Genomic DNA, 27,275 nt, shown 5'->3' on the forward strand with positions numbered 1-27,275 from the left:
GAATGCTTATCTTGCTTGAAAAATAACAAAGAGAAGCCCAGGTAAGTATTCTGGCCCCACTCACGTCACATCACTCCCTAAACAATCTAGCATCAGTCCCCACAGAAAGGATTCACGGACAGGGATGGCGGTGGCAGAGTATGACAGCTTCTGCCGTTCTCCCAAACCTGAGAAGACATCATCATCAACAACCCCAGAAAATCTTGGGAAGGCCTAGGGTGTGACATTCCTATACTCTCAGTCCTTAGGAATGAAATCTTTCAATCCAGAAGGCTCTGCTTTTGAGGAAATGCTTGGCACCTTTCTCTCCTCTTTTTCCAGACAAGTCCCTCTTCTTTTCAAAACCCAACTTGAAACTCACCTTCAGTAAAGTGATATTGATGAACGCTTTATCTTTTTTCTAACACTCACAACTGTGTTAATTTGCACTTCACGATATTCAATTCAACAAACATCTATTAAATGCAAAGTACATTTAAGTTCTTTCTGTAGGCACCAAACATTAAACCTGCAAAGAACATGATCCCTAACTCCAGGGAGATTAGAGATTTATGTGAAAGACCCCCACACAATATTACACAAGGCCCTCTTGGATAACAGGTATCAACCAAGAGGTCTGGTACCAAAGAGGAACAATCATTAACAGTTTTTCAAACAATCTTAAATCTTTTCACGTGTGAAGGGTTTGCTTATGCGACGACTGAACTTCCCTGCACATTCAATTCAGAGCATCTGATACAGAATTACATCCACAAAAGGCACTTAAATACTGTTTAGTGCTACATTTCTTTTAAAAGCTTCTTTCCAACTTTCTGACTGGTGCAAATCCATGCCTCGCCTTAGTCTCATGCAAGCAGTAGCCCAAGAATCATTGCGATGAAGCCTCTTCCTTCATATGTAAGAAAAACAATGAGGAACATTTTAATAAGTAGAAGCATATCCAGAATAACTTTAGAACTCATCCATGCCTACGGGGGAAAACAGTGCATATGACATATTTATTATATCTCCCATCAGTGGTGAATGAATGGCTTGGATGGCTCATCTATACTCTGCTTTTGAAGGATAACATTAACAGTACTAATCATTGTGTAGTTCAAGGTAAGAGGGAAAGCGTGAAGGTAGAACACAATCTGTCTTACTGTTCTGATTGGTATAAAGACAAATACAGGGCTCATGGATGAGATAAGTGCATTCCAAAAAGAAAATAGCCAGTGTGCCTTAGGACACAAAGGAAAGCGGAAGAGGGAACCTGCTGCAGGACAGAAACCAGCCCAGGGTCAAGGTACCTGGAGGGGGCAGAGACCGGTAGAGAACCGGGGCGCTTCTTACCCCCCAGCAAAAGAAGCTAATCTAATGGGAACAGGAACAATTCTGACAGCAAAATGAGAAGTGGAAAAACATCTTCTTCAACAAACCAGGCAAAAGAACTAGCCTTTTGATGGCGGAAATGAAGAGACAGTTATTCGTAGGAGGGCTGTGCTTCTGGAAGTATAAGAGAACAGCAAATTCAATTTATTTGCTAAGGACTGAAAACATGCAGGATAGCAGAGGCATTCAGGGGTAAACAGAAAATCCTAATGTCCTTACAGGACTCCCAAGCTCAGAGGCTAGCAGGAGAGGCAGACGCAGTGAATCGATATGACGCAGAAACGTCGGCAGGAGTGCTAAGCCAGGTTTAAAAACAAGTGGGACCTAGATAAACCGGGTAGCCTGAAAAGAGAATGAGGGCATGAACCAAAGTAATGAGAAAGGTCAAAGGCAGGATCACCAAACATGAAGGAAGGAAAGAGGGAGAGTGGGAAGCTGGGGTCATGGAAGAGAATATTCAAGAACTGGTGCTTAGAGTGAAGGCAGTGCCTGGCTCCCAGAGGGCTCCCAGCCAACATCGACTTACCAGCGATGTGAGGCATGAGGCAAGATGGCACCCGTGAGAGGCAGGAGCAGGATGAAGGGACAGCGGGTCAGTGATCTGTGAGGCCAGAATATCATCAGGGAGGATGGCAGTAGGCGAGTGAAAGCAGGACAATGAGATAGTGAGGAGAGAGGAAGTATGGCCAAAATACTGGAAGATGTAAGGGTGACCATGTCATTTCTTTTCAAACCTGGGACATTATTAATAATCATACCGGGACCAAAGATGTAACCCAAGATGATGATCACCCTAGCAGATTTTAAGATTCCAATAAGGATGAGGAAAACAGAGCAGCTTCTGAATGAGGCAGGAGTTTGCAGCGGGAGAGAGTAAAAAATCAGCACATAGATGAAAGAAAGCTTCCAGAACAACGATCATTAGAAATAAGCTCCAGTGGCACAGGAAAGGAGAGGAAAGGAGACCTGGACTTGATCAAGAGTTGAGGGTATGGAAAGAATGACATTTCTGACACAGAACATTCACTCTTCTATGACCAAGTCCTCAAAAACGGTTTCTCTATGCCTCATCACCAGGCAGCTATCAGAGTAAAATATGGTATTTTTCCTTATAAATTACAAACCACGTTTTTCCTTTTAAGGAATGAATAAACAGAGCCTCAGTTGTGCCGTGCTCCCACCTCTATGCTCTACCCTATCTCAGGGTGTCTGAGGTATCGCAGGGAGAGGGGGAAGACAGGCAACGTGGGCTGTCTGAGAATTAAGTGGTCCACGAGTTGTCAAAACTCTGGGTCTCGGTTTCTTTTTTTTTTTTTTTTTTAATTTTTTTTTTCAACGTTTATTTATTTTTGGAACAGAGAGAGACAGAGCATGAACGGGGGAGGGTCAGAGAGAGAGGGAGACACAGCATCGGAAACAGGCTCCAGGCTCTGAGCCATCAGCCCAGAGCCTGACGCGGGGCTCGAACTCACGGACCGCGAGATCGCGACCTGGCTGAAGTCGGACGCTTAACCGACTGCGCCACCCAGGCGCCCCTGGGTCTCGGTTTCTTGATACACAGGACAATTTGGATGGGGTGTGAAGAGCGACACGACCTTGGTGGTCATCATTACTGTGATTCTATGGACTGGTCCCAAAGACCTGGAGGGACAGTGCGCCAGGAAAGCTTCCGGCCACACCCTGACGTACAACTTGGCAGAGTCACCAAGCGCGCTCTGGTGTGTCTGCCTCTAGTCTCCGCGCCACAGATGTTTAGAAAAGACAAACTTGTCTTTTGGTTGAATTGTAAATTGGTGAAAAGATCGAGCCAAAACCTCATCCTGGGCTCCCTTTTGTCAACAACGCAAAGTAACCTAATAGTTCACGGTTTCTCAAAGCTGGCTGCACACTGAGAATCACCTGGGGAGTTATTACAATTCCCAGGGCTGGGGCTACACCCCACACCAATTTCTAGGGGGTCGGACCAGGAAATCAGCGCTTTTTAGAGGTTCCTTGGTCCTTAATATGCGGGCTGACCATCAATGATTTGGACTCACGCTTGCCAATTTTTAATGCACATAATATCCACTTCGGCATCTTGTGAAAATGCCAACTTGGATTCAGTAGGTCTAGGGCGGGTCCGAGATTCAGCATTTCTTTTTTTTTTTTTTATTTTTTTTTCAACGTTTATTTATTTTTTTTGGGACAGAGAGAGACAGAGCATGAACGGGCGAGGGGCAGAGAGAGAGAGGGAGACACAGAATCGGAAACAGGCTCCAGGCTCTGAGCCGTCAGCCCAGAGCCCGACGCGGGGCTCGAACTCCCGGACCGCGAGATCGTGACCTGGCTGAAGTCGGACGCTTAACCGACTGCGCCACCCAGGCGCCCCGAGATTCAGCATTTCTAACAGGTCCCTGGATGATGCGTATGCTGCTGGTCCATGCACCACACTTTGAATAGTAAGATTCTCAAAAATGGTCAGGTCCTTGAAAATAAGGATCTTGTCTTCACACCTTTGTATCCACCAAATACCTAGAGCATTGCCTGGCAAATATCAATCCTGAATAAGGGCTGGCTGAATGCATGAAATGACGGATGGCCCAACCTTCCCTCAGACTACTGATCTACTTCTCTCAATTTTCAAACACCAGAAGTGAGGTCGAGTTGAATCAGGGAGAGGCAGGTATAGATTAGCTACTCAAGAAAGCTTCACCTCTGTGATCTGGCTTACCTATTGATCTTTACTGAATTTATTATTTGTTTATAATTGTGGAAATAACTTCAAAATACCTCCAGAACGTAAGCCACATTTTCTCAGACATCATAAGTGCCCTGTTTGACTTCAGACAGGAACGTGTAGCTTACAAACGGACCTATCGAACCAAAAAATGAAACGATGAAAACGGGTTCGCCAGCTGGTCCAAGCGAAAAAGAAAAGCACTACGCTCAGCCACTGCTCTTGGTGGCCAGCTGTGCCCACATGCCCTAGTCCCAGTTTCCCAGAAGTTATCCAGCGTGGCTGTTTTTCACGGTCTCCTCTGATGACTGAGACACCACTCCGGGAGAAAGGGAGTGTTGTACACTTTCAGCGTCCCACCAGCAGTACAGAAAGTGCTGTTTAATATTTACTAATGAACGCCTTCCACGTGGAGCTTCAGGGGGGCTATTGAGAGACAGATCCACAGAAGCCAGAGCCCAGGAGCACTCAGCTTTGCCTCTGCTTGTTAACGCCTCCCCAAGAGATGCAATTATTCCGCATGACTGGGATTTCTGCTCACAATTTCCAACATCCCCATAAGTCAGTTATTAAAGCAGGCTCATCAACATCATGGTTTATGAGGGAAGAGGGAAAAAGGAAAACTACAGGCTATCTCAACGTTAGAAGAAATGCCTGGCAGACCACAGCTAATGAGAGAAGCCAAGGAGACAGCCTCAGAGACAAACTCACTCAAGAAAATGTCACATTCCAGACTAAAAAAACCCCCAGTAGAACAGGTCAATGAAACCAGGAACTGGTTCTTCAAAAGGATAAACGGAAGTGATAAACTTTTAGCCAGACTCATCAAGAAGAAAAGAGAGACAACTCAAATAAATAAAACCAGAAATGAAGGAAGAGAAATAATAGCTGGCACCACAGGAATACAAAGGACCATAAGAGAATGTTATGAAAAATTCTATGGACAACCTAGAGGAAATGGACAAATTCCTAGAAACATAAAACCTTCCAACACCGAGTCGGGAAGAAATAGAAAATCTCAACAGACTGATTACCAACAATGAACGGAATCAGTAATCAAAAAATTCTCCCAAAACAAAAGTCAGGACCAGATGGCTCCACAGGGGAATTCTACCTAACACTCAGAGAAGAGTTAATACCTATTCTTCTCAAACTATCCCCAAAACAGAGGAGGAAGGAAACCTTTCAAATTCATTCTATGAGGCCAGCATTACCCTCACACTAAAACCAGAGAAAGACACTACAAAAGAGAGAGAGAGAGAGAGAGAGAGAGAGAGAGAGAGAGAACTACAGGTCCAATATCTCTGATGAATACACATGCAAAAGTCCCTAACAAAATATTAGCAAACGAAATCCAACAATACAGTGAAAAAAAAATCCTTCACCACAATCAAGTGAGACTTATTCCCGGGTTGCCCTAGGGGTTTGATATTCACAAATCAATGTGATACATCACATTAACAAGAGAAAGGATAAAAACCATACAATCCTCTCAACAGACACAGAAAAAGCATTTCACAAAGTACAACATCCACTCATAATAAAAACTCTCAAGTTTTAGAGAGTAGGTCTAGAGGGAATATACTTCAACATAATAAAGACCTTATATGAAAAACCCACAGTTAACATCATCCTCAATGGGGGAGGAACTGAAAGCCTTTCCCCTAAAGGCAGGACCAAGACAAGAATGTCCACTCTCACCACTATAATTCAACACAGTACTGGAAGTTCTAGCCACAGCAACCAGACAACAAAAAGAAAAAAAAGGCAACCAAATTGGTAAGGAAGCTGTTAAATTTCACTATTTACAGATGACATGATACTATATATAGAAAATCCTAAAGATTCCACCAAAAAACTATGAGAGGTGATAAATGAATTCAGTAAAGTCACAGGATACAAAATTAATACACAGAAATCTTTTGCATTTCGTTATACTAACAATGAAGTAACAGAAAGAGAATTTTTTAAATGTTTATGGGGGAGGGGTATGTGTACATGTGCATCCGTGTACATGCATGAGCAGCAGAGGGGCAGAGAGAGACAGACGGAGAAAGACGATCCCAAGCAGGCGCTGTGCCATCAGTGTGGAGCCTGATGCGGGGCTTGATCCCACCAACCGTGAGATCATGACCTGAGCCGAAATCAAGAATTGGACACCTACCCGACTGAGCCACCCAGGCGCCCCAGTGAAGAGAAATTAAGAAAAGCAATCCCACTCACAGTTACACCAAAAATAATATAATACTTTGGAATAAACATAAGCAAGGAGTTAAAAGACCTGTAGTATGAAAACTGTAAAACACTGATGAAAGAATTAAAGAAAAAAAAAAGGAAAATGTCCCATTACAAAAGCCAACATCCTAGGATCGTCAAGGCTTAGGGAGTCATTCACTGTTTTGCGACACTGGGAACTCATGACCTCAAAGAGTTCATCTAACTTCTAAAAAATCCTGACTTTTTATTGGGCAATAACTTATAGGCTTTGCAATACTAACTTCTGATTCTTTCATTTCACATAATATATAACTGGTAATAAAAAATCGAATGAGGAACACACAAAGAGCAGTAACCAAGCCCCCACTTGGCCATGCCAATATGAATCAAAGCATGTGTAGACGCCTGAAAACTACTCAGAAATGTCCCATGTCTTCTGTAAGCCACCCACATCGTACCTCACATTTTCTTGCTTCTTCCTATGTACAGTAATTTGTGACTGTATGCTCTCAACAACTGTGCAAACTACGTCGTTGACACTGGGTTTTGAGGCCTTCCTTGTAACCGTGTTGAGTTTTTGTTACGGTGTGCAAGTTACGTGCAGATCAGCTTGATCCGTCAAAGCTTGGTTTTAGGCTTTGTTAGGGTGGGTTAGGGAGGGGCTGTTCCTGTGGCTGCCTCTTCTGGGTTCTCAGTTAGATGCCAGGTATGTTCAGCACAGTTTTTCTACCCTGCTTGGCCAGAATTCTAACATGTCTCATCACTGGTGACTTCTGGGATGTTCACTCAGCTCACAGCCCACCCACTCCCCCGTGCTGATTTTCTTCCGGGCCTGGTGGGGTCTTGCCCTAGTGATGCACACTTTAGCATTTGGCAAAACCTTCTGGAGCTCTTTCTTTGCACAGCTCACTCCTCTGCAATTGCCTGCCCTGAAAAGTCCAGTCACCTGGGCAGCCCTGAATTATAATCTCTGTTTCCTCTATCTGATGAGTCCTCTGCTTTCTGTTGGGGCGCCAGTGCCCTACGCTGCAATTTAGAAAGCGCCCCCGGGGTTGATGCGGAACACTTCTCTCAAGGGTTACATCCCCATGCTTTGTATTACCCAATGCCTAAAAACAGTGGGTTCATGTATTTTGTCCAATTTTAACGTTGTCTATGGCAGGAGGGTAAGGCTGACACCTTTGATTCCATCATGGCTACAGCCAGAAGCTGTATACTCACTTAAAAAGGCTGTTTCTTTAATTAGAATTTATTTGATTCTAGATTTAATAGAACTTTAAGCTCTATCTTTAAAAGTCTGAGCTATTTCAAGGTCTAATTCCCAAAAGAAGTCCTAGAGAAAGAATTTCTGAAATGAAAAGACATACAAGAGTTTTTAATTACCCTGGAGTCTCCTCTGCTAGTCATAGACACCTTTCTCTAACAGGAAGGTGGAATATTCCCTAAGGAAAAGTAGAGTCGGTGTTAAACATCATTACATGCAAAAGTGAAATATAGGCAGTAGGTCAGTGCCACCCAACCTTTTCCAGATAACGGCACGCATATAAAATGATAATATTTTGGTGGCATACTGCTGGAGGCCAAATGTTAAAGGCCAACAACCCAGAAGGGGGTCCCGGCTACCTAAGGCCCTTTCCATCCACCTGGAGAGCTGAGGGGATCACTACCCAATACTCCTATAACCCACTCATAGCACATGGGTTAGGAAATGCTACAGAAGTAACCCTTGAATCTGGATGTCAGCAAGAACTGCGCAAAAAGCTGAAATCAACTCTCAGTCCCCAGAAAGAGAACAGAACTTCCACAGACCTTATGAGAGGCAGGCAGGCAGGCAGGAGGAAAGCCCGAAGGGATTTTAATAGGAGACAAGCCAGAGCAGAAGCCCCACAGGCCTGGTTACTCACAGCCTGTTTCCCGTTTAGAAAAAGATGCTTCTATCTGGAGCCTCTTCAGAAAACAGCACCCAACAGATAATTCCCTAACAGTCCAGCTCCAGGATCACCATTCATACTGCGCAAGTCCTGGAGTCCTGGGGTACGGCCGTATAGCTTGCCCACAACAAATACACAGGAATAGCTTACTGATTTCATTATTTTATTTTTAGGTTATATAATCTCAAGTTTCAGGAAATATTTAGGCCTTTAGTCTTTTTTCTAATATCAGAGTGAAAGACCCTCTACCCCCATAAATCTATTTAAAAAAACAGTCATCATGTGAAAAGGAGATATTTGCAAGAGAGGACCTTTCCTGTGTACTCATGATGGGGCTTTATGCGCCATAGGAACCATTAACATATGAAGGCACATGAACAATTACACACAAAACACAACTCATTAAGGAAGCACTTTTACATTTCTTTGGTCCATTTAAACATAATCAAGTATGCAAAGTTATACATCAGTATTTTTTTCATAGAAATTTCCCCTTTTCTACTTGTTAAGTCATTTACATTGAGATGACCACTTAAGGCTCAATTGTGAAAACGGTTTCTAATGGGACCTTCGGTTCGTCAGAAGCACATGGCTAAGAATACGTTTAGCTCTCAAGGATGTGCATCCTACAGCTGAGCTCTCATGTGCATTTGTGTTTAGAAAACCGTATATTCTGCATCCCAACACATGCTTTTCTTCCATTAAAAGGGGAGCAGATATAATAAAAATCATTTTGCTTCTTTGACAAAGAGTGGCATTTATAAAGCATCTTTCATTATGCTTTAAGAGATTTTCTGAGCTCCTGCACCACCTCCAAGAGAAACAAAGAAAGCTGTTAGGGATGAGGGTTGGGGAGTGCCTTCATTTTACAGATAAGGACCAGGAAGGAATAGGAGGTGAAAGACAGAGCCATGATCATTATGAACGTCAAGATCAGCCAAGCCAGCTGCAGCAGCTATTGGTAAATTCATAAATTCCTACCTTCTATTTCTTCTATTTCTATTCTTCACCAGACAAATCTACATTTCAGTTTTTCTATTAGGAAAACTTATTCCTTGGCATAAAAATTCGTTTGGTGATGTTTTTCTCTACACGCAGCAAATTTAGCTTACAGACCTTGGGCAGGGAGTGAAAAACACAATTCCCAGTCGAATCCAGGCCCTCGGGCTGCTCAGCTGAGTCCAGACCTGCCTGCTAGGTAGAGTGGGGCTACATCTGTTTGCCACCTTGGGGGAAAAGCTCCGATACGGGAGATTTATGGTCTTGTGTTACAAAGGATATTCTCGGGAAGACCGAGAACAAAACCAAGGTCCTTGAAATTCATGCAATCACTTATCAGGAAGTTATTTACTAAATATTGGGGCTCCGATGGTCTTGTAAGAACAAAAGACCGACCAACATTCTCTTAAGGGTATCTCTGCAGAGCCAAGGTTTTTAATTTTGCCAAAGTCCAATTTGGCAGTGTTTTCTTTCACGGGCTGTGCTTTTGGTGTCGTGTCTAACAACTCTTTCTCCTATGTTTTCATAAACAACATTTTCTGCTTTTTGTTTTACATGTAGATCTATGGCCCATTTTGAGTTAATGTATGTATTAGGTCTAGGTCAGGGTATTTTTGGTTTTGTTTTGCTTATGGATTACCAATTGTGCCAATACCATTTCTGAAAAAGATTATCCTTTCTTTCTCAAAGTTTCCTTGCTCCTTTGCTGAAAATTAATTGGCTGTATTTTGGGGGTCTGTTTCTAGACATTCTATCTCAGGGGGCAGCAAACTATAGCCCATGGGCCAAATCTGGCCTGCTACCTATTTCTGTTCATTCCACTAAGAACAGTCGAAACATTTTTAAATGGTTTAAAAAAACCAAAAGAAGAACATTTCAAGGAATGTGAAAATTACACAAAATTCAAATCTGAGTGTCCAAAAATAAAGTTTTATTGGAACTCAGCCACGCCCATTCATTTAGTTCTCTGACCGCTTTTGCATAGTTGCGACAGAGACCATAAAGCCTAAAATATTTACTCTCTGGCCCTTTACAGAAAAAGTTGGCCAAGCTCTGATCTAGAATATGAGGATCCATATATATATATATATATATATATATATATATATATATATATCCATGCAGAACCTCAGGGCCTCTCTGAATGCCACTGTAAAAAAAAAAAAAAATGCTTGTAAGGAGAGAAGCTTTAAATAGAACCTCTGAAAGCCCTGAGGAAGGCAGAAAAGGAAGGCATTTAATAGCCAGCTACTCTTTCCAACTAGGACAAAAATATAAAGGCCTTAAGTAAAACTGTTCTTAAAAGGATGAATTGTACTGCACTATATAGTTAACTATAAAATGGAAAAAATTTAAGTCCAAAAGATATTTATTTTTAATCATGTTTTTCTTAAATAGCCCCAGGAGTCATAAACGAAGAAAAAACACTTGTAAATGTGAAAGATGACAGGTTAATGTCATGTGTGTAAGGTGTTTTTATAAAAATCAATTCGAAAATGACACATAAAATTTTCAACTTGAGTAATCATTTTAAAAAATGCACACTCCGATCAGATTAGCAGAGATTAAAAAGAATGATAATATCCAGGGATGACAAGGATAGGAAAACATATTCTCACACACTCCTGTGGGGAGACTAATTGGCACAATCTTTCATAACATCACTTAAATAGCTTTAACAGGAACTGAGGCAGCATTACATTTAGCGAGTCATCATCAGGAAATAATAACAACCGTTAACACTGATAGATCACTTCCTCTAAGTGAGGCATTCTAAGTGCTTTACCTACTTGAACTCAGTTCATCTTTGCGACACCAGGAGGTGGATACTGTCATCACCCCCATTTCACAGATGTGAAAACTGAGGCACACAGATCGCGCAACCTTCCCAAGGTTACACAAGTAGTAGAAAGTGGCAGCACTAATTACGTGCACAAGAATTTACAGAGCGATGACTGCACGCAACACGGTCTAAAATAAGGAAAACCCAGAAACAAGCTAAATATAAAAGAGAACTGTGGCACTTCATATATTAGGATGCTAAGGAACCATTTAGCCATGCTGCCAAAGACAGGCATGATATATTTTTTAAAAAGAGGCTTACAAAATAGTGTGTATGATACGATCTTATTTTTATTTTGAACTATAATATGTGCGTGTCTCTGTGTAGAACATCTGGAAGGACATCGCTCAAATACTGAGAGGTATCCGAAGGTGGTGAGGTCACAGGTGATTTTGACTTTTCTTTGTATTTATCTATTTATCTGTTTTTTTCTCATTTTTCCTCAAGAGAAAGTATTTACATGATTTTAAAGTATTATTTAAAAGTGCATCCCATGCCACTTTCCATCTCAGAAAAGCCTATTTTAATAAAATGCAAATGTGAATGCAAAGATCTTTGAGATACTTTAATAAGACGGAGGCTATACAACTAGAATAAATTACTTTTATCCTAAGAAAAGTCAAAAAAGAAATAATAAAGGGGAATTTCAGGGAAAGTACTGAACTAAATTTCAGGACAGTTCAATATATGAAGGAAACTTCCAGTCACTGGGAATTTGTTTTTCTTCTTCCCATAATAACTTATCAGAGCCGTAACTATAATTCAACTTTTAGATTTCTAAAGCCTTTTCAGCCACATCTCCTCTGATTCTCACAAAAGCCTTGTCAGGGTAATGCCAACAGAAAGGTTAGAAATAGAAAGAGTTTCTCTAATTCCTTAAGACACCTGCAGGTTTTTCTGGGTGTTGTAGGAGAAAAGTATCCCAAGATGGTGTTGCACAGATTACTAAGGCCCTGCCACTGAAGCACAGCTCTCTGGACAGAGATGATCATGACGCCGAATGAACACTAGGGTCCCTTTCAACAGTTTCACATAACTTGTGGACGCATACACGGCTGGAGATTCTCATCAACTGCGAAGAACTCATCTATGGAAAATCTGCAATCATGGCTAGCAAAATTTTGGGATGTTATTACTGTGTTGACTATCTACTGGTGAACTAAAGAGAGATTTTCTACCACCTCAAGTCCTATGTTCGCCAGCCTCATCTAATTTAACGCTGTGTTTATGATAATAAACAAGCTTAGGGAGGAAGAGTTTTGATCAAACGCACTTATGGTATCAGGATTCTTCTCAACAGTCCCCATGTCCTGGTTACATTACAGAGGAAGCAAAACAGCAGTCAACCGAATGTATTCCTTGGGATTTCTAATGGTCTGAGGAGGCGATATATTGTGACTTCTGTTGCTAGTAAGGACATATGCAGTCTAACAAGACAGGCCATACTGCAAAAAAAAAACAAAAAAAAAAAAACAAAAAAAAAACCCAAACAACAACAACAACAACAACAACAACAACAAAACACATCCCATGACATAAATGACTTATTTGCTGAACACTGACATTCTTCAAATGTGTGTAAACCCAGATGGTCCCAGACCTGTGCTTAACTTCTTCGTTCACTCATAAAGCATGTCCTTCTAATGGGTCTGTCAGCGTGTCATCATTTTCAGGGTGACACGTGCTAATTTACTCCTCACCCTTTAAACCACATTTAATCCTAGCGTTTAGCTCTGCTAAAAGCTTCGGCAGTGCAGAGAGAAAGGGTCAAGGCCGGCAATCTATTTAGCTGATGGACTTTCTTAAGCCAAGCTGAGAACCCTTCTTGAGATTCCTACAGCCACTTCTCTTTGAGGAAACATCCTTACTTCCTGTGGGGCCGGAAGCAAGGAAGTGTGAAAACATTCTTCTCGTGAATAAATGTTTCAATTAATGAATTAATCAGAGGAAGCAGGAAGGGAAAATACACATTAGAACAAACAAAAGAACTTATAATCACAGAATGACTTAAGAAGCTCAAGACTCCTGTCTTTCCCTTTCTCTGTCTCTCTCTCTCCCCCTCTCCCTCTCTCTCTCGCTCTTTCTCTCTCTCTTTTTTCATACTAAAAGCAAGCAGAAAACTAAGTAGTACCCAGGCCCAGAAGAAAAGAGGAAGGTAAAATATGCTGGACATGGGCAGAAAGCAGAAGGAGGATGGGGGAGAAGAGGGCTTCAGGCACAAAAAGAACAACATTAGCCCTGAGCCGAGGTCATCATTTCCTCTGCACTGATTATCTTTCATTTCCGGAGAGGTGACAATGGAATCATAAAGGCATGGATGGTCCTGAACCTAAGCGATCACAAACATGGGCACCAAAATGCAAGTGGGTGGGGCAATGGCATGGTAATATCACTTTCCTGATTAAATAATGATGATTTCATTAAGTGAGAAAGAAAATTTGATAGGCACTTGCCCTAGATAGCCAGAAACAGAGTGTGACTCGGTGAAAAGACAAGTCACCACTGGAAGTGACAACCCCGCCTTCCACAAGCGTCCGACAGCCCCACGGACAGCTCAGGCAGCACAACCGTGCCCTGGCTCTGCCACATGGGGACCCTTGGGAGGGCCACCTCCACGCTCTGGGCCTCGGTTCCTCCTTTGCAACGTGCACAGGACACCCGCGGTCCCACCTAACTTCCAGGACTGCCATGAGGGAAAGGAATGGCGACGAGGGGCCCTGGGCTCTTGGTGCCAGCCACCCGGAAGCATCCTACACTGGGAAACCATGCTGGCGCGTGTAAATTGGCCTGTTATTAAGTTAGGTGTTCAAGAGCTGTCTAGAAAGGAGGAAGGTAGAGATGAAGGAGGCCGGGTTAGTTAGTATTCAGTCCTAACTCTGCCTTCACAGCAGGTCAAGTTCCAAATATTGAAGGGTCGCTGGTCTGACATACTCTGAGGAGAAGGTGAAACTCCCCCTGTATTTTTTCTGTAGTGGCTACTGTATATTTCTACCTTTATCTAATCTTTTGGCTTCTCTCTTTCTTTAGGGTGCATCTATCAGTTTCCTTTCCCGTATGTCAATACTGGTTTACATTGCTTCTCCCCTTCCCTCCATCTCCATTGCCACATGATTTTTATCAGTAATATTATCTTCCTTAATGTTCACCTTCACGTTATCAAATAGGCTTATGCCTATGAAGAAACGGCGGTGGTGGGGAGGCGGTTGTGTCTGCTTTATTAGGGGGTCAAAGACATGGTCACTTAGGGGAGCTTTTTAACAAGAAATACATAGAGTTCCTTATTTACAAAGGGGTCGCATGGGAAGCCCTTCCTTTCAAGTTAGGGGGGCCGAGGCCAGGAGACAGTGGGCAAGGAAGGCCAAGGGCAGGAACATCGGCCCTCTCCACAATCGGGCTCCCTCTCCCCCATGTGACAGCGGCCAGGGAGAGGAGCGCCATTTTGATGGCGGCCACCATCACTGCTGAAGCCTGGCCTCGCCTGTACCAGGCTGCTGTCAGCCTTTCTCCAAGGAGCTCCCTGGTTGGAAACCAGACCCAGAGGCTTCTGAACCCTTTCAACCATGCTCTGAGCACAAATCACGAAGGCAGGGATGGGGGCGGCAGGAACACAGATGAAGGAGCTATTTTTGAGTGACTGGAAATAAAGGCTAAACACAGGTGTGTTCTGTGCAAGTGGAAATGTTCCTAAATCCGTAAGAATTCTTTATAAATAAACTAAAAAACAAACCATTTGGGTTGCCACATTTCATCCTAGTTTCCAGGGACACACACAAATAGTTCAGGTCTTTGCATATTATTTCAGGAATCATGGAGGGCTCACAGGCACCCACTAAGGGTGTCTGACTCATTTTCTAGAAAGCTACACAAAATGACAATCGAGGGCTAAAAATGAGGGCAACGCCCGCCCTGTGACTCCTGCCACAGCACAGAAAAGCGGGGCAAAAGGAAACCACCTTAGCCGACTGTCAAAGAAAAACACCGGTGGAATTTGGGGTACACTGAGAACCTCTAACAGCAAAAGCAGTTGAATTTAGAGAACAGCAATTCAGGTCTTTCCTCTCAACTCATACATACAATAAGGAAGCATATCAAAATACACATTAAACAAATCACAGTGAAGCTCTTCTCTTTATAATGTCCATGGCACATACTCATCTAAACAAATTTCTAGGTGATCCTTTAACTCAGAGGAAAATTAAGAGTTTTCTGTAATGTCAGCAGGGTTTGACAGACACGGAATCCATTTTCCCCACTTTTCAGCAAGCAAAATACTTAGGACGTATTTTTTTCTCAAAATTCTTGCTGAAATCTCACCCATTGTGAATTCTGAGCTATTTTCGGGCAGATTTTCCACCACTGCTACCCACCTCATATCAAGGTGTTCCTCTTCCAGCAGCAAACTGGGCCCAATCACGAGAGCCCTTCTTCCCCACGTCCGAGGTCAGAGAAAGAGCAACCAAAGGTGAAGCAACAAAGCATGTATACACAGCACCTTAGCAAATCCTCGTGGCAGCCCTGTGAGGTCCACTTTCTGGCTGAGGAAACTGAGGCTCAGAGGGATTAAGTGACACGCCCAAAGACATACAGCCATGAATGGCATTGCTGGAATTCAAACCCTGGTTTCTCAGAGCTGGTAATCTACATGGCACTTGTCATTTTAACATACTTCCAAACAACTGGAACGCTAGGTCAAGGCTGGCAGATACTTCATGGGAATAAAAGTCAAAATCTGCACAAGGACAGGATATCAAGAGACCTGATTTCGCGGACCATAAAAAACAATAATAAAAGCAGGGGGCACCTGGGTGGTTCAGTCGGTTAAGTGTCCGACTTCGGCTCAGGTCATAAATGATCTCACGGTTTGGGTTCGAGCCCCACGTCGGGCTCTGTGCTGACAGCTTGGAGCCTGGCGCCTGCTTCAGAATCTATGTCTCCTTCTCTCTCTGCCCCTCCACTGCTTGTGCCCCCTCCCTGCTTCCCTCCCTCTTTTTCTCTCTCTCCCTCTCTCTCAAAAATAAATAAGTAGACATTAAAAAAAGTAATTTGAAAAAATAATAAAAACAAAATTGATAATACACAGGGGACATTTTTAAGTTACAAGCAAAAAATGGGCCCAGGTAGGTACATGACACAGCATGAGTTAAGACTGGCTATATTATTAGCTATTGAAAAAGCAGCTAAGTGGGTAGGCAGAGGGCATCCCGGGGGGCAGGAACATGGTCTGGGTCAGGTTAGGGAGGGTACATGAGTAAGACAGGGCCATCTCAGGAGAGCTTGTTGTAGAACGGTGATGTGGCCCAAGGCCAAAAAGCCAGATTAAGACCAGAGCGCCTGGGCAAATGAGTGCAAGGAGAATCAAGCTGGATTTGACAACGAAGGTGAAGAAAGTTGCTAAAGACTTTCATTGGAGCAAAGGGGTCACATGAGCAAAGCACCATTACAGGATGATAAATAAAGGGGCCTGGGGTGGCCACCCCGGGGTTCTCCTCCGGAGCAGGTGCTGTGGAGGGTGCTGGGAGAGGGAGGAGATGAGGCTCTCTGCTCAGCCGGCCCGGAGAGGTGTGGACTCCAGCGTGGGCCTGGCTGCCCCACGGACAGGAAGTGGCAGGAACACAGGAAGGCAGAATCCCCAGGCTCTGGTGCTGCTGGGCTCGAGAGTGGGGGCAGGGCCGAGCGAGGGGGAGGAAGTGTCAGAATGACACAGCACCTTGGGCCTGAGGAGCAGGAGCAGGGTATAAGCCAGGTCAAGGGACCGAGTGTATGGCAAGGATAACAAGGTCACATTTTACAAGCATCTATAAGCTGCTTCAGTCTCTAAACTGCTTCTACAGGCATGAGGATAGGAAAGTGAGGAAATGCGGTACAGCTCCCGGACACTCCCGACAGCAGCCTTCCACATCCGCCCATGCCCTTCTCCCTGCCGTGCGGATGGAGGACGGAACCAGGAGAGGGTCCCTCTCTGACTAAGCTCTTTAGAAAAATTCAATTCTTCTTATCACACTGGATCTCGAGCTGGTAGGAACAAAACCATCAAGATGAATGTGTTCTCATCATATGTAATCAAATGACAAGGACGGGAATATAATATATTGAGGTAGAAACAGATGTATTCAGATAAGAGACCATCCATGGTAGTTTTTTCCTTTTCTCCAAACCTTATTAAATATTATTGATACATCTGGTTCTCAGTTAAAAAGAGGCTTCCCCCTCCAAAGAAAAAGAAAAAAACAGTAACATCCACCCCTGCTTTGCAAAGAATGGGTTATTTGACTCTCCGTTTGCTTTATAGTCACAGGGGAAAGTAATCTATCCCTTTCCCTGTAGGACGAAAACCAAGGATCTGTGCTAATTAGCGAAGTATCTGTATTGTGCTTTACGCCTGTTTAACAACTTCTTTATTCCAAGTATTTGATTAAGGGTATTGTTCAAAATAGGAAACGCACCATGCAGACACAGGCCGAAGGAGGCACCACTTAAGGACGAGGGGAAGGGTGGTAAGGAAAGAGAACCGCTTCTGCCTCCTTGGCAGAAAGAGCAAGAAGGGCAGTGTTTTACCCTCCTGCCATGTAAAACACTTACAGAGACACGCTAAAACAAATGCAGGGAGATTTAGCAGATAAAGCAATGAGCACATTCCTGGCCCATCAGTAGAGCTGGGGATCGTCTACTATTCCAGAAAAGCAGTCTTAGCAGTGTCTTCCATTCCACTGTCGTATGGAAGAGGCCAGCTCTCTCCCTACAATACTTTGATCTTTGGTGAGCTGCTTAGCCTCTAGGGTCATTAGTGCCCTGGTATCTTTGGTTCCGGCTCTTAAAACACACAACTTCTACAGCCATTTCTTAAAGGTAACCGTCCTGGACTATAAAAGGTAAATCGTACCCATCACTTCATGGACACACATGGGGGCGGCGGGGGGTGGGCCGGCGACACTGGGAGCCCTTCCCTCTCAGTAACGGCCACAGGAGCAAGACCCAGGGCCTAGCTCCCCCACCCTAACCCCTGCTCTCTCTCACCTTTCCCTGCACTCTGCACCCTGCCAATAGCATTCTAGCCCTGCATGAGCGCAGGCAGCCATTAGGACCCTCAAGTCATGCTTGTACCAACAGCGCCACACATTCCCTGCCACTCACCCGGAACCAAGAATGAAGCACCCAACACATCTTAAACATGGCTCAGCTTTTCGCTGCACTCAACCATCATGAGAACCCTATTATCTCAGACAAAAGGCTGTATATTCTAGGAATCATTTAAATAATACATCTTTCAACAACCTACTGGGTGAGTACCATTGCATGAGAGCATAAATAGTACACGGTTCAGGCCCTGTTAAGCTGCATCAATTCACACAGATTTTACAGGTCTCTGTATGTTTACAGGGCTCTGCCTGTAATGGTAATGAAATCATACAACCTTCTTAGCCCAAACAAGACAAGCAAAATTCTCTCAGGCATGCTACCTGTCTTTGATGTGAACAGCAAACATTCTCTAAGCGTTTTCTGCCTGAGAGGCATGACACAGCTTTGCAGCTGGGGCTGCTGCGGAGGGCGGGCTCTCTAGCCAAGCAGGCCGCCTTCTGGGTTAGGCCTTCTGGGATGGAGTTCTCTGCAGGGCCATGCAAAACTGCAGCTGGCTCTAAGACAAACAGAATCTATTGGATTTTCAAGTTCATTCATTCACCTGGATATATTGGGCGTAGCCTGATCAAGAGGAAAGAGGCAAGATTCTCCCTCAGGAGAGGACAAAAGGAAAATCAAGTGTTTCAAGGGCTAAACCAACATCTTGTACCGTCCAGTCAACACCTCAAAGTGGTTCACGGTTTGAAAGGCAGGAGGGAACCTTTGTTTACCTTATTGATGAGAGTGACTATATCTCCTTCTTTGATTGTCAATTCATCGTCATTCTGGGCCTCATATGGAAATATTACTTTGCAGTAATCCTTGGCTGTAAGAAGAAAAAAAACACAATCTTTAAAATGCTTTATCTAATGAGCTGGTCCAGGAAAAGATGCCCTCTCTTACAGTAACTTCAGAGAAAAGCACACTTAACAGACAGGATGTAATGACTGCATAAAGAAAGGGTTACCCTCAGGAAACTGCCTAAGATTGCTCATTTGGGGCTCACGATTATTTATTCTCTTCATTTGCCCCCCTCACAAATCATGTGATGTCACAAAAAGGCACTGACTGTTTTGTGTCTCTCAGGCAGAAAAGCAGAAGTTTCTTCGTTCTCAGGTATCTATTTTATATACTCTTTAGTTTATATACCATTTTATATACTCTTTGGGTGCATGCATAAGCAGACGTAATCTAAAAGAACAAAAAGCTTAAATTCCGCCCTAAGAGCCTTTGTCCACACATCACTAAGTTGGAAACAGGGTATCTGTGTATGTTACGAAGCAGACACAGTACTCCAAACAATAAAAAAGACTGCATTATGATATATCCCCAGAGAAAGATATTTGTACATGAATAGGTGTCAATCACAAATAGCCAACGAATATCGACTAAGTGTTCCTTATACGTATGTGTATGTCGGTGATGGGGGGGGCAAACTTGTTCAAATATGTCCCATGGAGTCTCTGTGGGAACCTGCCTATTTAGGTGTGGCTGTTCATCAGCAAGGATATGTACCAGCCCTCACAAAAGAGAGAAAAACACTAAGGCCACCAAAAATCAGTTCAAATATGTCCTCAATTATATACTTTTGAAAGTCCATCCGATGTTAGGGGCATCTGGCTGGCTCAGTCAGAAGAGTGTGTGGCTCTTGATTTGAGCCCCACAGTGGATGCACAGATCACATAAATAAATAAATAAATAAATAAATAAATAAACGTAGAAAAAGAGAAAGTCTATCTGATGTTAAATTATCTCTACTTACACAAAAGCACCAGCTTAGAAGAGAGCAAAAACATTTGTCAGGTAGCCAGGAAATTAAGACTTGGAAAGCTGGGTTCAATGACTTAGGACAGAAGGTAGAAAGAAAAATTCAAGAGAATTACTATCTACTAGGACAGGCATTTATTATTCTGCAGCAAAGTCAACAATCCTAATGGCTTTGAATGACCTTAGATATTTTCTAAGGATCAGGCCAGTTCGTGCAGACAGATCATAACCTAAAGCTATATACACAAATATCAATTATATTGTCCCTAGTACGATTTATATGACTGAAATGTGGGGGTTTTATTATGGTTAATGTCATATCAACCAAAGAGAGTGATGTATGAAATAAAGGCAAGAAAAAATCTGTAATATGGACACACCGTGGTCTAGGGTTGTTTCTGACATGACAGGAGAACAGAGCAGAGAGAGGGAGGGAGGGAGGGAGGGAGGGAGAGAGGGACTCACTTTCTGTGCAAATGTTTTTGCTTTCTGTCCAATGGACAGAATATATCAGTTACATCCCCTGTTCTAGCATTGGAAACCATCTGTCTTCGTTACTCTGGGCCCCCGATGTGTCTTGTTCATTAAGCCGTGCTGAGGGGCACTCGTTCTAGGTCCCATCAATACTACTCTGCCTAAAGATTCCTAAGTCCACATAGTTACCAACATTCCATCTTTCTTTAATTAGTAATAGCAAACCTCCCAAATTCTGAATTGGCCAAATATTCTAAAAGGAGGGAAAAAGTTAAGCATCTTTAAATTGGATAATGATAGCTCTTTGCCAATTTTCCTACTGACTGTGCTAGTGAAATATGACTATCCAACCTCAAAACTTACAACACTGAAACAAATACAGCGCTACTTTAGAACTGCCTGCAGAGTCCCAGCTTGAAGAATAATTCATTAGATCGAAATCATGGAAATATTTTACAAAAAAGATAAGACACTCATGGTCAACAAAGAAAAAAGAACAAGCATTGTTTCTATTCTTTTCCATCAAAAAAAAGTTAACTGTGTGGTAGACATTGGTTCACAGTTCCCATTCCCCATCCCCTTCCCAGTTCATATAATCTTGCTGCCTTCAGGTATTACATTAGGAAATGGGGAACCACTCATAGCCTTAGGGATGAGTAAGCTACGTCTAGGCAAATGTTGCTCTCGTTCCCTTTTGTCAGTGATTCGTTTAGGGGTGAGCATGTGATCTACTTCCAGCCAATGAGATGCTAGAGGAGTTCTACTGGGAGGTGGGAGGCTGTTAGATTTTGCTCCCTGATTAAAAAAAAAAAAAAAAAAAGAGTGGAGAGGAAAATAGTTGCCTCTGCCTTTTGGCTTTTAACACTGACATCCTTGTTGGAAGACAGCACAACGTTTGGCACTATTGCAGTCATATTTCAACCATGAGAGGAAAGCCAAGGAAATCACAGAGGAGGGGGGTCTGAGTCTTGACACTGTTGAGATGTCTGTCGAATTAGCCAACTTCAGGGGGCCTGTCTGGATAGCTCATTACCAGACTCCATAAAACTCTATTGGTTACCACTACTTTGTGGCTGCATAGGTATTTATCACTCAAAGCAGAAGGCACCCTGATATAAAGGAACTTGGTGGAAGAAAGAGGACACTTCCAGTTACCTCCTCTGAAACACTTGGCTATCATCTGCCTCTTCCTATGCCTCTGTGTTACTTTCTAACCCCAATCTCTTCCCTTCATCTACCTCAGGACCTGGCCCATAGGAGGGGGTCAATAAATGACTGTGGAATTGACTTATAACCAACATAAGGAAGAAATATTTATAAGAAAGTACTAGCATGCCTTTAAAATGTTTCATGGAGGGGCGCCTGGGTGGCGCAGTCGGTTAAGCGTCCGACTTCAGCCAGGTCACGATCTCGCGGTCTGTGAGTTCGAGCCCTGCGTCGGGCTCTGGGCTGATGGCTCAGAGCCTGGAGCCTGTTTCCGATTCTGTGTCTCCCTCTCTCTCTGCCCCTCCCCCGTTCATGCTCTGTCTCTCTCTGTCCCAAAAATAAATAAATGTTGGAAAAAAAAATTTTAAATGTTTCATGGAGCCATTTTGTTTTCCGCCCAGTTTCCCTAATATTTAAGGAGGGCAGGTATCCCCCTGCCTTTCTTTTTTAACATCTTTAATGACATATAATTTTTATGCCATAGAATTCACCCATTTTAATTGTATGGTTTGAATGGTTTTAAATTTTTTTTCTTTTTTTTTTTCAACGTTTATTTTTATTTTTGGGACAGAGAGAGACAGAGCATGAACGGGGGAGGGGCAGAGAGAGAGGGAGACACAGAATCAGAAACAGGCTCCAGGCTCTGTGGGGCTCGAACTCACGGACCGCGAGATCGTGACCTGGCTGAAGTCGGACGCTTAACCGACTGCGCCACCCAGGCGCCCCTGAATGTAATAAATGTATATAGTTGTACGACAATCAACATAACCCAGTTTTATTTTTTAATGTTTTATTTATTTTGAGAGACAGAGAGAGAGACAGAGCGAGGGCGAACACAAAGAGGGGGAAGGGCAGAGAGAGAAGGGGACAGAAGATCCGAAGTGGGCCTTGCGCTGGCAGACTGACAGCAGTAAGCTCAATGTGGGACTCGAACTCACAAACCGTGAGATCATGACCTGAGCTGAAGCTGGACACTCAACCAACTGAGCTACCCAGGAGCTCCGACATAACCTAGCTTTAAAACATTTCCACCAAGTATACTGTTTTGTGTGTGAGGCACTGGATATAGAATTATCTGGAAAGCACCAATTTAGATAAAAGTAGGAGATACAGGTGCCAGTAGCTACTGTCAACTACCACTGGCTATGAAGCAGGTTTCAACATCACACTTGCCCCTTTTTGTATCCCTACAACCAGACACAGTTCCCACTCAATGCTGCTTGACCCCCTAGTGATACCTACAAAGTGGAGGAAATTTTGAGAGACAGTTAAACAGGAGGTGAGGGTTATGGGCCAGGAGTCAGGACAGTCAAGACTAGGTTCAGTCTCGGCTGGGCTGTCCTCAGCACAAAATCTGAGGCAACCGTGCAATAGCTCTGGACATCAGTGTCCTTAGATGTAAAAGGAGAGGCTGGCCGAGGAGGGACGGGAGGAGGATCTGGTTAACTTCAGCCGAACACTCTAAGCAAATTTCAACTTATTCTAAAATTGCAATATACAACAACTAAAACCAAGGTTTCTCTGGTTAAATTAGAGAGTGGGGCTCGCCCATCTTCCACCCAGGTCCCCAAAATAATCTCAGTAAAGCTCTGGAGGCTCCAAAAAATCACACTGGACCGGGCCTGAGTTCTAGCCCGCTCTGACACGTCACGGCTCTCGTCACAGGCACTGTAGCTCTGAAGATCCCTGATCAAACAAGGCAACCACAGCCTCACATTTTAAGTTATTATGATATATTTGAAAAGAAGAATTTGTTTTTACTACTGAGGCATTTGGGCCCTAATTCAGCAGTACTGGAAAATAAAAACATGCTGCTAGTTTGGATATACCAATGGTTTTAAGATATAAATAAATGTGGGGCGCCTGGGTGGCGCAGTCGGTTAAGCGTCCGACTTCAGCCAGGTCACGATCTCGCGGTCCGTGAGTTCAAGCCCCGCGTCAGGCTCTGGGCTGATGGCTCGGAGCCTGGAGCCTGTTTCCGATTCTGTGTCTCCCTCTCTCTCTGCCCCTCCCCCGTTCATGCTCTGTCTCTCTCTGTCCCAAAAATAAATAAAAAACGTTGAAAAAAAAATTGAAAAAAAAAAAGATATAAATAAATGTATAAGCAAAAAGAATGGATTAACTGAGACTATGATTTTAATTTTACATCATATGGAATGAAGATGTTCTCTACTTTAATTCAAACACTTATTGAGGCACCACCAGGAAAGAGACATTGTCAGTTCTTGGACCTGTGACATGCAAGTCAGTCCAATCAGCCATCCCACCCTCGCAAGGAAGTGACAAATTGATGCCTGGGGAAAGGCAAGGGTAAAGGATGACAAATTCACAAATGTGTGAATAAGCGTAGACTCACTCTGACGGGATACGGCTGGGGTGATGCAGAGGAAGGCATGATTATGTTCAGGAGGGAGTTTACAAAGGAGGAGGCATTTGATATATCTTGAAAGAAAAATATAATTCCAAATCCTTTTTGGACGTGGGAAGATTACAGATTTTAAATGAGTAGCAGACAGAGGTGAAGAGGAAGGGAATGAAATTAATTTGGGGGGCAGGCATTTTCCATCTATTCATCAATTAGATGGATTTAATTAGTCCAAGATCAAGTAGAAATGAATGCACACATGCACATAAAAAAAATAAAGGCACAACTTATCCAGTGATTGAGATGAATTTGTCTCTATTTTTTGGAAAGATTTTTTAAAAGCTAATGAATTAGCCTAAGACTGAAGTCCTAAGTCAATTCTTTAGCTTTCTGTCTTTTTAAAAATGTTTATGTATTTATTTTTAAGTAATCTCTGCACCCAATGTGGGGCCCAATCTCACAACGCTGAAAGCAAGAGTTGCATGCTCTTCTGAATGAGCCAGACAGGTACCCCTTAAGCCTTTTTGTCTTAGAGTCCTTGAAGAATCTGATAAAAAAAAACAAAAAACCAGTGATTTCCTCTTTCCAAAAGTAGGAAAAAAAGACACATTCAAAGGTGCAGAGAAAATGTCGCGTACAAAAGGTTCGAGGACCCTGACACCAAATCAAGATCCCTTACAGTAATTATTGACTGGCATTCCAATTTTAAGGAACTTGTTCTATTAAAACTCCCCAAGAAGTCCAGTCATGATTCACATCTCCCTCACCAAAAAAACCCACATTATTTCAATCTCTAAACTTCTAGAAGTTTATATAAGATTAAAAACAGACTGTTTAAGAAATTGAACTCACATGCACACAGCCCATGACTCTCTTCAGATGATTTTATAATCTACTCATATAAAAAACAAACCAACTTAAAAAATGCCCTCAGCTTAAAAAACAAATCAAAGCAGAACAAACAGAATAAACATATCAGCAAGCAGTACATAACACACACACACACACACACACACACACACACACACACACACACACCAAGGAAATAACATTAAATCCAGGATGATTCTCTGGACTCCATTTTAGGTCACGTAGATTAAAACCCCATGTGTCACAGAGTCTGGTAGAAAGCCTTCTAGAACTTCCAACAGCGGTGGAAAGTACCAGGTAACCCTTATAACTGTTGTCCTTTGGGATTCCAGAACAAAAGTATCGAGCCCAGGGTTGTCTACTTTCACCAACATCAAAATCTAAGGTTCTTTCATTAAAGTGACAAATATCTGATGCACTACTGGTTCATAATCACTTACCCAAAAGCCCCGAGGACGGAATTTTTCAGGTTTTTGGAAAGAAATTTATTACACATACCACACAACAGATAACATCCTCAGCTGGGGTCTGGAGCTGCACCCAACCATCAAATACATTAAAATTCTGCAGCAAATGCATGATTTGTCACCCAAAGTAGGATAAAGACTATACATAAATGCCTATTAGTCCAGGACAAGGTTTATATCACCCCAAAGTAATAAAACCTTTTAGTTTTCTAGCTTTTTGTATTTTGGAAATGCAATAAGGGTATGGACTTCTGTTACATTCTGGGGGGAAAGAGACTAAGTTAAGTGAGACTGGTACCTGGTTCTCAAGGAGCTTATAACCGAGAAGAGGAAATGAGGCACGTAAACAGAGTTCTTGATGAGGCAACAGTGAGGGAAAGGTAAGACTGATGTCTTCAGGTTAAAGCACCAGAGCATCATGAATGGGGAATCATTTCCCAAAGGAAGGATTTAGGCTCCCTTCTTAGAGGGGTAAAATGGCACCGGGCTCTGTACAATGTTTGAGGACTTTGACCAGAGGAGTAGGAGTTGGCAGGGGTGGGGGGGGGAGTTTTCCCCAATCATTCCTGTGACAGGTGGGGCACCTGCTCCTTCTATGCCTTCCCAGATTCCCTTCTCTGGGGGTCCCCGTCAACAGGTCTGAGGTGGGACGAGCAACCCACAAGCACCCTGGTGATTCTCATCAATAGGGAAGCTCAAGGAACAGTCTACATCAGTGGTTCTCACGCACGAGGGGGCATCAGTGCCAGATGGAAGACTTGTGAAAACAGAAGCCCCGAGGTTCCTGATTCTCCAGGGCTGGGCAAGGCCCGGGGATCTGCATCCCTGACAGGTTCCCAGGTGATGCCGATGCTGCTGGGCCAGGGACCGCGCCATGAGATCCGCTGATCCAGCCATGGGTATTAGCAAATATTCAACACTAGCCAAAAGCGAAACAATGGTGGGGACCTGGAGGGAGGGCCAGTGTGGTGGTGGTGCCACAGCTGGGCGTGCCAGATCACAGATGTAGATGGGACATCCAGTCCTGAGTCAGTCTGAGGAGCTGGGGCTAGTGAGGAGGGCCGGAATGAATACTACGCTTGTCATTTGGTCAGTAAATGTTAACTAAGTGCCCACTGTGTACGTAGCAGCAGAGAGGCAGCAGTGCCCTCGTAGAGCTTACTACAGTCTGCACCAGCCGTTCACAGATAGGGCCGGTTTGCTCCCCAGGGGACACGGCATTGCCTGGAGACATTTGTGGCCGCTGCAGCGGGAGGGGTGGTAAGGAGGTAATGGAGGCTAGAGATGGTAACCATCCAATACTGGGCACAGAACCGGCCTCACAACAAAGGGCGGCCTGGTCCAAACGTTCATAGCGCCAAGGTGGAAAAACCCTGATCTACACTTAAATTCAGACGGGGAGACAAAACCTAAGGCGTACGTCACTATGTTGTGAACTCCAGCCCAATGCCGGCCTCCATGAAAAAGGGGACAGCGACCCCAGATCACAATGACCGCCTCTAGTCCTGGATGCTGCTGGGAATTTGACTTTCAAATTATTTCACTATTGTGAATTATGACACTTTTTAATCTCTTGCTGTAAAAGGAAGATTTAAAAAAAAAAAAGGAAAATAACCTGACGAGCAAAGCCTTTCTGTTCCCGAGTACAGCGCACATCACGGCCCCTCCAACGACACTTTCTCCTGCTCGGATGACAAGCTCCGAGTCTTTGGGAGAAAGGAGATCCACAAGGATAACACAAAAGGAGTTAGCTTTTATCCTCCAAGAGGGCTGTACTCCAAATCTGGGTGTTCAGCAGCACGGGCAGGCCGGGCACCCTCACAGGGAGACCCCCACTCTGAATCGGGACAGCAAGGTCTGTGTTGGAAGCACTTGAGGAAACCCTGAGACGCCGAGCCTGGGGACTCTAAGGCACATCGAGTGTGCGAGGCAC

At 43.6% G+C, this 27,275-nt stretch overlaps 1 protein-coding gene across 4 annotated transcripts in view; it reads right to left on the bottom strand.

Moving 5' to 3' along the window:
- Positions 1–27,275, bottom strand: part of SH3KBP1 (SH3 domain containing kinase binding protein 1) — a 334,711-nt gene that overhangs the window by 69,838 nt on the left and 237,598 nt on the right. For all 4 annotated transcript variants that reach the window (XM_030304713.1, XM_030304716.1, XM_030304714.1 and 1 more), the window contains one exon: positions 18,925–19,019. In XM_030304713.1, the coding sequence (XP_030160573.1) occupies positions 18,925–19,019 (95 nt within the window). The remainder of the gene's footprint in view (positions 1–18,924; positions 19,020–27,275) is intronic.

Source organism: Lynx canadensis, chromosome X (genome assembly GCF_007474595.2).
Source record: "Lynx canadensis isolate LIC74 chromosome X, mLynCan4.pri.v2, whole genome shotgun sequence".
Lineage (NCBI taxonomy): Eukaryota > Metazoa > Chordata > Mammalia > Carnivora > Felidae > Lynx > Lynx canadensis.